Raw genomic sequence first — 11165 nt, forward strand, 5'->3', positions numbered from 1 at the left:
TGAGAATTTCCTTTTTCCGCTCTGCACCATAAATAAACAAGTTCTGGTTATAGAAAGAAAGTAAAAATCAGTTTCCCTCTAGAAAAACAATAATATCTCATGCAATCTGTATCAGCCAAAGGGTACATTGCAAATTGGAAATATAGAAATGAAAGTAAAAATCAGCTTCTCTCTAAAAAAACAAGAATATCTCATTTTGTATCAGCCAAAGTGTACTGTTGCAAATCGGGCATATCACCTTATATTATTTTCATTCCGCCTTGGTCTTCTTCTTCACTGTAGAACACAAAATAAGAGATTATGTTTCAGATTTCAGATTTGAGATTGATGATAAAAATGGTTGTCTCCAGTATAAAATTGAACACTGGTAGAAGTATACCTGGAGTTGGGTTTGGAACTGGAACCTCATTCTTTAACAGAGGAGATGCTGTAGCTGATGTCGTCAAACATGCTTACCAGGTCCTTCTTAAAACAACTGATAACCTACCTCAACCTACCAAATTTCATATCCTTTAAGCTATTTGATGTCTAAGTTCGTTGATATTTCAATAAGAACAAATATTAAAGGTTGCAATGAAATAGAGAGATATAAAATAGAGAGAGATGCAAGTGTTAAGATCCTTTTTCAAGATTTTACTTAGAAATTCTTTTGAGCAAACCCTGTGTACAAGTGTAATAAGTTTCACTTTAATATGCACAGTAAACTAAAATATCAGGGCTCTTCCTCTGAAAGTAAAGCAGTTCTATATGGATTTATTGATCCTATAATTCTGAATACTGATTTATTGAGTTTTATGTACAACATGATTAAAATATGATATGTAAGAACTGGTCCAAAGTTAGTCTGGGTGAGAGATACAAAGAGCTTTTCATGACTCATGAGTAAGAATTCGATCTGTCAATATTAGAAATCAACATGGACAAAATTCAGCTTTGTCCAAAAAATTTCATCCAGTTTTTTGGGCTTTCAAGAGACCAAATTTAAAAGTTTATTTTAACAAAGAATTGGGTTTGATTTGTTTATGCTTTTGATCAAAAAGGATGCCCAGCAATGCATAATACACCAAAATTTAATATCCTTGGAATGCAAGAAAAAAAATGCAAGGAAATTGCAAAACGCATTATGTTCTTGGACTTCCCAGATTATCAGATCAAAGATGGTTTGAGGACGAGGAAACTCTTTGCATAAAGAATAATATTAAAAAGTTTCAGAGATGAAAGAAAATATGGGCAGTCTTTTTCATAGGGATGGGCAAAGCTTTGTTGAAGAACAAAGGTTTACAAATGTTTACAAAAGAAGAAAACCGTTAAGTTATGTTTGTTGACTAACTGAAGCAACCAAAAATACAACAGAAAATTTCTGTAATTTTCTTGCATATCCAAATCTTAGTTTTTTTTGGAATTTAAGACCCAAAACTTTTTGCTAATTTCAAGCGACCTTTCATTTGTAGATTGTTGTGTCTGATTCAAAACAGTATTCTTTAATAATCAAGAATTGCAGCAATATGTTTAATTGTCTTGCAGTTGCAAGTTGTTTTATATTTAATTTTTAGAAGAAGTTTCAGAAAATGAATATATTTTCATTCAAATGTTTGAAAATCGCTTTGGATATAACTTGTTTTCAAAAATGATTTGTTGCGTTAGATGAGTTGATTTAGGAATTAATACTGTACGCTAGCGTACACTTGGATTTTTCTGTAATTTGTACATTATGTTAGAGGTAAAAGCGCAAAGTTTTCTGACCTCAAGAATCATTCAAAGGTTTAAATGGTATTGTTGTAAATCAGGCCTTCCCCCTCTTTGCAAGCACCAAATTAAACTTTATAAAGAATATAAACAAGATAAAACTTGGAAAAAATACAATTTTAAAAAGTTTATTTTTCAAACATTTCACCTGCATACAGATTTTCTTTTGGTTTAAAAGAAGGTAATTTTAGTAGACGGCGTATTAAAGAGATTAGAAAATTTGAATTTGCGGCTCAATTTCTTTATAAATTAATTCATTGATAAAAAGTTTTAATAAGAATAGTTCCTTTTAATATGGTTATTTCTGAACATTTATTCCTTTCCTATTCTTTATTTCAAACAAACATGCATCTGTAGTTTTCAAATTAAATAGTTTTCTTTTCAGTGATTATTTTAAAAATGTTTATTGTTAGGCAGGGTTTAGATCATTTGATTGTGCCAGAATATATGGAACTGAGGAAGGCCTAGGTTAGCTTTAATTTTTTCTCTTTCCAAAACTGGAAACGACTGATTCCTATATTTAGCAACCTGATGGTATACATCTTTCATATTTCAAACAAAGACTATACATTGATCTAATAGAATTCAAAGAAATACAACATTAGGTTGCAAAGATAAGGATTACAAAGTTCAATTCCAATAGAAACAAATGAAGTATTAGGCTGTGGCGAGTGTTTTTTTTCCTATAGAAACTATATTAGCAACAACGCCCTGTAAGCCTATTATTGATAACATGTCGACAATATTTGTTCTGTCTAAGGATTCGATTGAGAAATTGTTCCAACTGAACTGATCTTATTTTCCAAATTTTCTTAAATTGACCCTAAAGTTTCAGACAAATTGTAATGAAAAATATGATTTTTTAGTTATAAACCTTAGAGCTTTATCTATCATTTGATTTTGTAACCACTTTTTTAAAATCTAGCTACTGAAAAAGTAACACATTTCTATCAAAGTATTTTAAGATCATATGAAAATGTTAATTTCTGACCTGGTTGATAATCGTCAAGGCTAATTATGTCAGAGCTTTAATGAATGTCATACTAGATATTTCTAACAAAGCTATATTTTTAACATGTCGATTTGTTGACAAAGAAATATTTCTGACATCTTGATATTTCTGACATTTGGATATTTCTGTAATTTCGATATTTCTGTCATTTTGATATTTCTAAAATTTTGATATTTCTGACATATTGATATTTCTAATATTTGATATTTCTGACATTTTGATATTTATAACATTTGGATTTTTCTTACATTAAGATATTTCTGACATCTTGATATTTCTAACATTTTTGTATTTCTGATTCCTTGTTATTTCTGATATCTTGTTATTTCTCATATTTTTATATTTCTGATATCTCAATATTTCTGACTCATTGATTTTTCTGATATTTTTGGTATCTCGATATTAGGTCGAGGAATTGCAGAGTTAGGAGTGGACAGAAGTGAACTTTATGTGACGACAAAAACTCCAGATTGGGCCTGGTCCAAGGTTTAATAATGTTTCAGATTTTTTTTGCAAATGTATATTCTTGTTTAAATCAAATGATTTTAATTGCATCAATTCTGATTTGTTTTAGATTGTTAAATACAAATTTTATTTAATATTGTTTTATCCACTATATAATCTCATGTCCAACATATTTTTAAGTAATCATTTTATAAATTGTTTCCCTGCAGGAAACTATTGTAGCTGAAGTTGAGGGCTGTTTGAAAAGATTGAAACTTGATTATTTGGACTTAGTTCTACACCATAGCCCAGCTCCTAGGTATAATGATAATAATAATAACTAGCTCGAGTGCCTGGTTTTGCCCATGGAATAAAGAAACGAATTTAGAAAAATTTTGAAAGAAAAAGAATTTGAATTTTTTTTAGCAAGGTTACCTCTTGGAATTTAACTTAGTCTGTGTAGTTTAATCACTTCTCGATACACATCAAGTTTGTACCTAGGATTGGTGCTAAGTTTATGGCTACCTATTTGACTCCTGAAGAGATTAAGAACCTCCCTGATCCACTAGATGAAGCTGTCATGGACACCTGTAGACTTCAGGCATAGGCTTTAAACAGACCTAACCTTTTGTCTAACTAAATGCTCAACAGTTATTTAATATTATTATAGAGTTAAATTAAGTAAAACAAATATGAAGCTGTCATTTTGTTTTACTGGTATCATACTTTATCATACTAAGCAATGCCAGGCACTTTACTTATCCAAAGGTATTTTACCAAGCACCGACTTCCCAAGGGTATTTTCCTAAGTGACAATTTCCCATGTTCATTTTCCTAAGCAGCAACTTACCAAGATGAAAAAATAGATTACACCAAAATGATGCTTCTAAATCATTAAGAAATAAATGCAAAGAAGGCATTTGTCATATAGATAAGAATGCAAAAGAATTATTTTTTTTGAGAGGGTAGAAAAACTTTTTTTGAAGATTGGGGAATGGTTTATGTGACAAAATTTAAATCTACATTTACAGTTACATCTATGACCTTTCACCACTGCCAAAAAAAAGCCATTAGAAAAAATTACATTTTGATTTAAAAGTAAAATCTCGGGAAATAGTTTTATGGAGAAAAAAAGAATCTTTAGCACATGTCATGTCTTCTTTAAAAATATTTTATGCAGTTTTTGATAGGAAATTGATCTGTTTAATAATAATTGGCTTCACTACTTATGTTTGCGATTCCCAATCCCTTTCACTTTATCTTTTCTTAAAAACAGTTAGTGATCATTGTTTCATCAAGGTTTTCATTGCAATTGATTTATTATAAATCTATCAAACGTTATTTTTTCTCTTATAAGTCCTTGCTAACAGATGTGGCTGGGCCTCCAGCTGTGTGTGGAGAAGGGTTTGGTCAGGTAAAGAATGTATTATTAAACATGATAAATTAAAGACAACAAACTTAAATTTTAAAGTGCATTTATTGATAAAATAGTAGAAACCTTTTGAACAGTAAACATACTTTATTGTTCAAAGGGAGTGTTAGCAAAAAATGAAAGGTAGATTGTTTGATACTTTTTGAAGTCATAAACTCTTAAAAGTATTTTCTTCAAAGAAGGAAGAGAATGATCTGATTGTAAGTACAACCCTAAAATGAAAAAATATGATGATTTGAATCTTGATTTTGCATAAAATTAATTATGATTTAAATTTAAATGATTAAGCACAGAAATAAGCCAGTTTTGGCCTACAAGGAAACCCAGAAAAAAAAGAAAACGGTCTAAACAAATTATATACAATCTTCTCTCACATCTCACCCTTTTATGGGTAACCCTGTGAATCAATATTTGCAAATGTAAAATATTATTTGCAGAGATATTGGTGTTTCCAATTTTACTGTAAACCATCTGAAGAAATTATTAAAGAATCCTGAAGTCACCATAACACCTGCTGTTAATCAGGTATTTATTAATGATATTGTATTTACAGCGAAAACCAGAAAACGATGGAAGACAATAGTTAACAAATCTTATTATGAGTATTTTTTGCAGTTAGAATTAAAATTGTTTTTAAAAATGTCAGAAAGGTACGTCTTAAAGGTCTTAAATGGATCATTAATGATTTCTTTTTTAATACAGCACTCTCAGCTCAACTATCATGTCTAGCAGGTCTCTCTCTCTCTTTAAGTAAAATGGGACTATGTACACTGTACACTGTACAGTGTACAGACTGCTATGAAAATTTCCTTCAATTTCTAAGACTAGCTCGACTGTAAAGTGTTACAATGATTAAAAAAAATTTAGGACTGTAGAATTAATTAGTAATTTAGTTTATAAGATACAACTAGCTTGAAACCTTTGACCCACTTTAAATTGCATACAGTGTACACATGCCGTGTTTCCTGTTGTTCATTGGAATATTTAAACGAAAAGGAAATTAGATTCAGTTTGTAGGTTTTTTTTATACTTCTTAGTCTTGCTCTAGATTTTGCATTAGATGACTAATCAATGATGCATGGGTTGCATGTTTAATTAATAGTTTTTAAAATTATTCAAGGCAGATGTTCAAAAAACAAGTAAGAAAAAGTAATTTAAGAAAATTTAAATTCAGAAATTTTCTTTTGAATCATTTTAAATCTTTAGAGGCCGTTCCACATTCACAATTAGATTCACGTTAAGTCTTTAGCAGTTTACACACATACCTTTCCAGATAAAACAAATACACTATAAGATACTTTTTGAGATTTCAATTTTGATAATTCTGTGTTTAAATAGTATAAAACAACGTTTAAAAATACGTATATTTCAAGTAACATTTATTTAAAGTTAAATGGCTTTTGTGAATAATATACAAGAAAATATATGTATATATATAGAACAGTAAAAATGTTTACAGTTTTTTAACAACCCTAAATATTAAGCTTGTACAAATTTATATTATTTAAAATTTCTCTCCCCCCCCCTTTTTTAAAAACCCTAAATTTACTTTGATTGTTACAGTTGTAAAGGCCTGATATTTAATATGCTGTTTAAAGTTTCTAAGTTAATGTTGGCTCTATTGCAAACTATTCAACCCAACTCTATCTTTATTCTGTATGATGTGTTTCATGTAAAGATTAGTTTCAAGGGGTTTAAACAATTAGGGAAAATTGAGGGGGGGGGNAGACGATAGTTTTTTTTAATTTACTGTAGTATTTGTGTCACAATTTTAAGTTTTAATATCTAAGATAAATATTTTGGTTGCAAAGATATATGGATTAGAAATGTAAAAAACAATATTTAATAATGAGTTTCTCATTGTTTTAAGGTTGAGTTCAATCCCTACATTGTAGACTCTCCTATACAAGAATATTGTAAACAAACTGGGATTCTCCTTCAAGTTAGTAATAATAATGAAAATAAAAATAACAACAATGATAATAATACAAATACTTCTACTACTTAAAATAATAATAAGTAATAACTAGCTTCAGAATGAATATAAGTTTACTATTTTTTCAGGCATATGCCCCTCTAGGGAATGGTAAAGATATGCTGCTATCAGATCCTGTTCTAGAGAGAATAGGAGGAGTTCATAACAAAACTGCTGCTCAGGTCTAGTATATTAGTTTCAAAAGAAAATCTTTTATGATATTTTTGTCATTTGTGTGCTTTAAAGTCTAAACTAATAATTGTAATCTGAAGTCAGAATTTTGTTTTGTCAACAGGGTGTCCTACATCATATTAGACCGTCAAATAGGCCTAGATTACGATTCTCAGGACTAATCAGAAAATTTTATTAGAATAAATCATCTTGAAAAATTAAATAAGGCTTTTAAAGAATAAATTTTTTCGATTATTATGTTTTTTTGGTGTTAAAGCTTGGAGATAATCTAATGATATGGGACGCTCTGTACATATCACTCTTGTATGGTGAGTCCATTAGCGCCTGATGCAATCAGGGTTCAGTCATGCCTTTTTTGTCTATTCTGAACCAATAGAAATTGCATGGCGGTAACATCTATCTTTTTATCTATCTCATTATCCAATTAGAGATAAATCCGTATATTGGCGCAAACAGAAATGGAAACTTCTACTGAAACTATAGTGACATAGCACATGTTCAAGTATTTATTCTCAATTTGAGGTAGAAGGGTGCACCCTAACTCCAAACTATTTGAAGGGACAGACCGGCTATGTAAGGTAGTTGAACTGAGTATGCAGTGTTGTGGAACGCTTCTTTAGGATTCATTTGAGATATATAAAACTTTTTAAAGATCTGTAAAGCCTGAGTTTGAGCGCAAATTCGACGTTCAAAACTCCTGCTATGTGGTGGATACGTTTTCAGAATCGGTTTTTTAAAATTACTAAATAACGACGACGAAAAATGTAAACAAAACTCTACATTAAACTAATTAGTTGTTTAGGAACCGGTTGAGAAAATAAAAAATTAACTTATCATCGAAAATACGTAATTTTTTCAACTATTTGTTTCTATTTTCTCATTATTCTAGTTTCTCATTATTCACAAAGATTTTCTGAAATTATTATTAAAAGGACAACATTTGAAATATTTAAAGAAATCTGCAAATAAATTCAACAAAGAAAATTAGAAATTCAATAAAATGATAAAAACAAAATAATTGATTCTAGCATTGATTTATTGAAAAATTTCTTTTGAGAAATATGTTCCCAATAAGATTACTGTATAATTTTTACTTTATTTTTCGTGTCTTAGCCTAACCGTACCCTAAATATATACTAGTCTTTTTTTATAATTCATTGTGGCATTCGCGAGTAGGGTTGTTAATTGTTTTTAGAAGGATTTTTAAGTGAAAATTTTTTGTTTCCTTTTCTGATCGTTTTTAAAAACGATTGTTTCGTTTTCGGAAAAAAAGATTGTTTTTTAAAACGACCCACTTATTTTAAGCTTTTAGAAAACGAATGACGATCGTTTTTGAAAACTATCGTTTTTATAAAAACAACCGTTTCTTATATGATTGTTTTTAAAAAAACTATCGCTGTTGTAAAATGATCGTTTTTGAAAAAAGTTTGTTATTGACAATTTTGGTAACGATCATTAACAAAGGGTCATCGTAAACGATTGTTTACAAAGGGTTGTCGTTAACAATTGTTGGCAAAACAAGGAACTTTATAAAAACGGTCGTTTTTGCAAAAACGATCGTTTTTGATGAAAAAAATGACATGCAACTTTATTGCAACTTGCATGAAGTTAAACAGTTCTGGGGAGCTAAAACTTTTTTTTAAGCTACACAATGAAAAAGTACAGATGCCCTTCAGGTCGGTTTCTTCTCTTTGTTAACGATCATTAACGAAGGGTTGTCGTTAATGATTGTTAACGAAGGGTCCTCGTTAACAATTGTTAACAAATGGTTGTCATTAACGATTGTTAACGAAGGTTTGTGGTTAACGATTGTTAACAAAACGACAAGCTTTATAAAACGATTGTTTCGTTTTTGATTTTTTGCCGTCACCCCCCCCCTTCCTAGAAAAAGGCCTTAGAGAATAGGTTTTGGGTTGAAATGCATGTGCATAGCCCAACTTGCCTATGCCAGCTCATTGAAAAAAAATTATACCGATAATTTAAACAAACTTCAAAGTGTGACACATGTTTCTATATCCAGTTTTCAAGGGCTTTTCAAAAATATAGTTTTTAGATATGTAGCTTTAGTCACAAAAAAGTTATGGGCAATTTTAGATGTAAAAAAAATCTTTATTACTATTCATTAAAAGTCACAAAATTTCACGATGATAGTGTCAAAAATGAGAGTGCTAAGACAAAAAAACAAACATTCCCCCCAGTCTGTTTAGGGTTAAAGGGACTGATAAAAAAACTCCCAACTTTTGTAGCATTGCTTTTTACAGGTTTATTCACAAAAGATGACAGTTCAGAGATGCAATACAATATCGTTATTTTACATTTTTTTTCTTTACATTAAAATTATTTTGTTTTAAGAGTTTTGATCGTCAACAGAGTCTCCTCCTTTGTGGCTAACCCTGTAAAATAATAATTTCAGATCCTACCTGTCTAAGAATGGTTGTTTCCAGTATAAAGTTAAATACTGGTAGAAGCATACCTAGAGTAGGGTTTGGAACTGGAACCTCATTCATCAATAGAGGAGATGATGTTACTCTAGTTGTTCAACAAGCATATCAGGTAGAGTAGATGATGTTACTCTAGTAGTTTAACACGCATATCAGGTAGAGGAGATGATGTTACTCTAGTAGTTCAACAAGCATATCAGGTAGAGGAGATGATGTTGCTCTAGTATTTCATCAAGCATATCAGGCATATCTAGTAGTTCAACAAGCTTATCAGGTAGAGGAGATGATGTTACTCTGGTAGTTCAACAAGCATATCAGGTAGAGGAGATGATGTTACTCTAGTATTTCAACAAGCATATCAGGTAGAGGAAATGATGATACTCTTATCTTATATTGTCTTAAGTAAATACATCTAAATATTTAAATTATTTGTGTTTTGTTTGTTTGTATCTAGTAAGCTTAAAACGGTTGAACGGATAGGGACAAATTTTGGAGCAACTTAAACGAACGCTCTATGGGGAAGGTTTATGGCTGGCTGAAAATGAAAAATGATGCACAAGAAAAAATGTCGACATTCTTTTTAAATTTCTTTTTAAATCTGGACGCGGTTAACAGCTAGAATAATGACTAGAAAAGGGAAACAGGGAAAACACAAAGGTCCTGTTCCTCACTTGATGTGTTTTGAGATACCTTTTCTAGACTAATCATTTTTTTTATAATTAGGCTGGATTTAGATTATTTGATGGAGCTACTCTTTATGGTACTGAGGAAGGACTAGGTTTGTAAATACCTGAACAACTTAAAAAGGTTGCAAAAAAAAATTTAAAGAAAAAAAATTGAGTTTTTAGGGAATGTAAGCGTTACTGTAAATTGTAATATAAAGTGACCCTCCAACAACCACGGTAGCCAATATAAACCTTCGTCTGCCAAAAAATAATTGTGTTGTCCTTTTTTTTTAATCTGAAAACATTTTCAATAAACATTTTCAATTGCGGTTCATTTAACATTAAGTGTCTAATTGCATATTAATGCAGGATATTAATTAAAATATTTGGAGAACATAGATGCCTTTCAAGAAAAAACAATAGGACGAAACTGTACCATAGTTTTTCGGCAATGTTAAGGCTGTTGTACTGGTGGGTCACTTGAAATTCGGTTCAAAGTCCCCTTAAATACTGTGAATAGCAGAAATCAATGGAATAGAAAGACGACATTATAGCAATAATTAGATGTATGTTTGTGAACCATACCCCTAAAATTACCCTATTGTAAGGTCGTCTCCGACAAACTGTATCTCCGTTGAACCCTCCGTCCACTCACCAAACCAAACATTTTCAAGGCTTTCTAGTAATATAAACAAAAACCTCATGGAANCAGTTCATCCCGCTTCGAGCAAAATTCCTTTTGATCGGCTCACAATGTTATGTTGTTACCCAGCAAAAGTTTTACTAGACACTTATTAGAACACTAATTTAGTTAAATGGGTCTGCTTACAATGCATTATTGTTTTGTCTCATGATAATTGGACTTTCCAAAATTAATTCTTGATTCTTAAAGTCGTCTTCCCATTCCGGAATTTTCTGGTTATCAGTGGCACATAAATAAAAACTATTACCAGATATAGTCTATACTTGTAAGACAAGGTATAGAAAAACTAGGAGTTGAAAGAAATACAATTTTTGTAACAAGTAAAACTCCAGACTGGGCTTGGACAAAGGTAATTCAATTGATAAGATTAGGTTTTCTTTCACATCTCATCTTATCAAGAAAATTTGCCAACTCAAGTATATTTCGAGTTCTTCTCTTTTTTAAAAAAAGTTACCTTTTTTGAAATTTAAGTGCAACTCAAATTCTGAATAAAAAAAAATAATCTTATATACTGCAATTTCTCACTTTCTAAAATAAGTTCTACACCATAGCCCA

The 11165-nt window shown here is 30.4% G+C and overlaps 2 protein-coding genes across 3 annotated transcripts in view; both read left to right on the forward strand.

The window, feature by feature from the left end:
• The first annotated feature begins 313 nt into the window (after window positions 1-313).
• Window positions 314-11165, forward strand: part of LOC111710189 (glyoxal reductase) — a 17268-nt gene continuing 6416 nt past the window's right edge. The window contains exons 1-10 of the mRNA XM_023484247.1: window positions 314-459; window positions 2160-2214; window positions 3165-3244; window positions 3433-3521; window positions 3704-3803; window positions 4573-4616; window positions 5072-5159; window positions 6505-6576; window positions 6699-6793; window positions 8468-8474. Of these exons, the coding sequence (XP_023340015.1) occupies window positions 328-459; window positions 2160-2214; window positions 3165-3244; window positions 3433-3521; window positions 3704-3803; window positions 4573-4616; window positions 5072-5159; window positions 6505-6576; window positions 6699-6793; window positions 8468-8474 (762 nt within the window). The 5' untranslated portion in view covers window positions 314-327. The remainder of the gene's footprint in view (window positions 460-2159; window positions 2215-3164; window positions 3245-3432; window positions 3522-3703; window positions 3804-4572; window positions 4617-5071; window positions 5160-6504; window positions 6577-6698; window positions 6794-8467; window positions 8475-11165) is intronic.
• Window positions 8954-11124, forward strand: LOC111710190 (2,5-diketo-D-gluconic acid reductase A). 2 transcript variants are annotated; one of them, XM_023484248.1, is made up of 3 exons: window positions 8954-9354; window positions 9966-10021; window positions 10881-11124. In XM_023484248.1, the coding sequence occupies exons 1-3, from the start codon at window positions 9232-9234 to the stop codon at window positions 11071-11073; spliced, it is 372 nt and encodes a 123-aa protein (XP_023340016.1). In that variant the 5' UTR covers window positions 8954-9231; the 3' UTR covers window positions 11074-11124. The 2 variants fall into 2 exon arrangements, with proteins under 2 accessions (XP_023340016.1, XP_023340017.1); XM_023484249.1 differs by lacking the exon at window positions 10881-11124 and adding an exon at window positions 10516-10609 and having other exon boundaries at window positions 9966-10020.

Source organism: Eurytemora carolleeae, unplaced genomic scaffold (genome assembly GCF_000591075.1).
Source record: "Eurytemora carolleeae unplaced genomic scaffold, Eaff_2.0 scaffold889, whole genome shotgun sequence".
Taxonomy (NCBI): Eukaryota; Metazoa; Arthropoda; class Copepoda; order Calanoida; family Temoridae; genus Eurytemora; species Eurytemora carolleeae.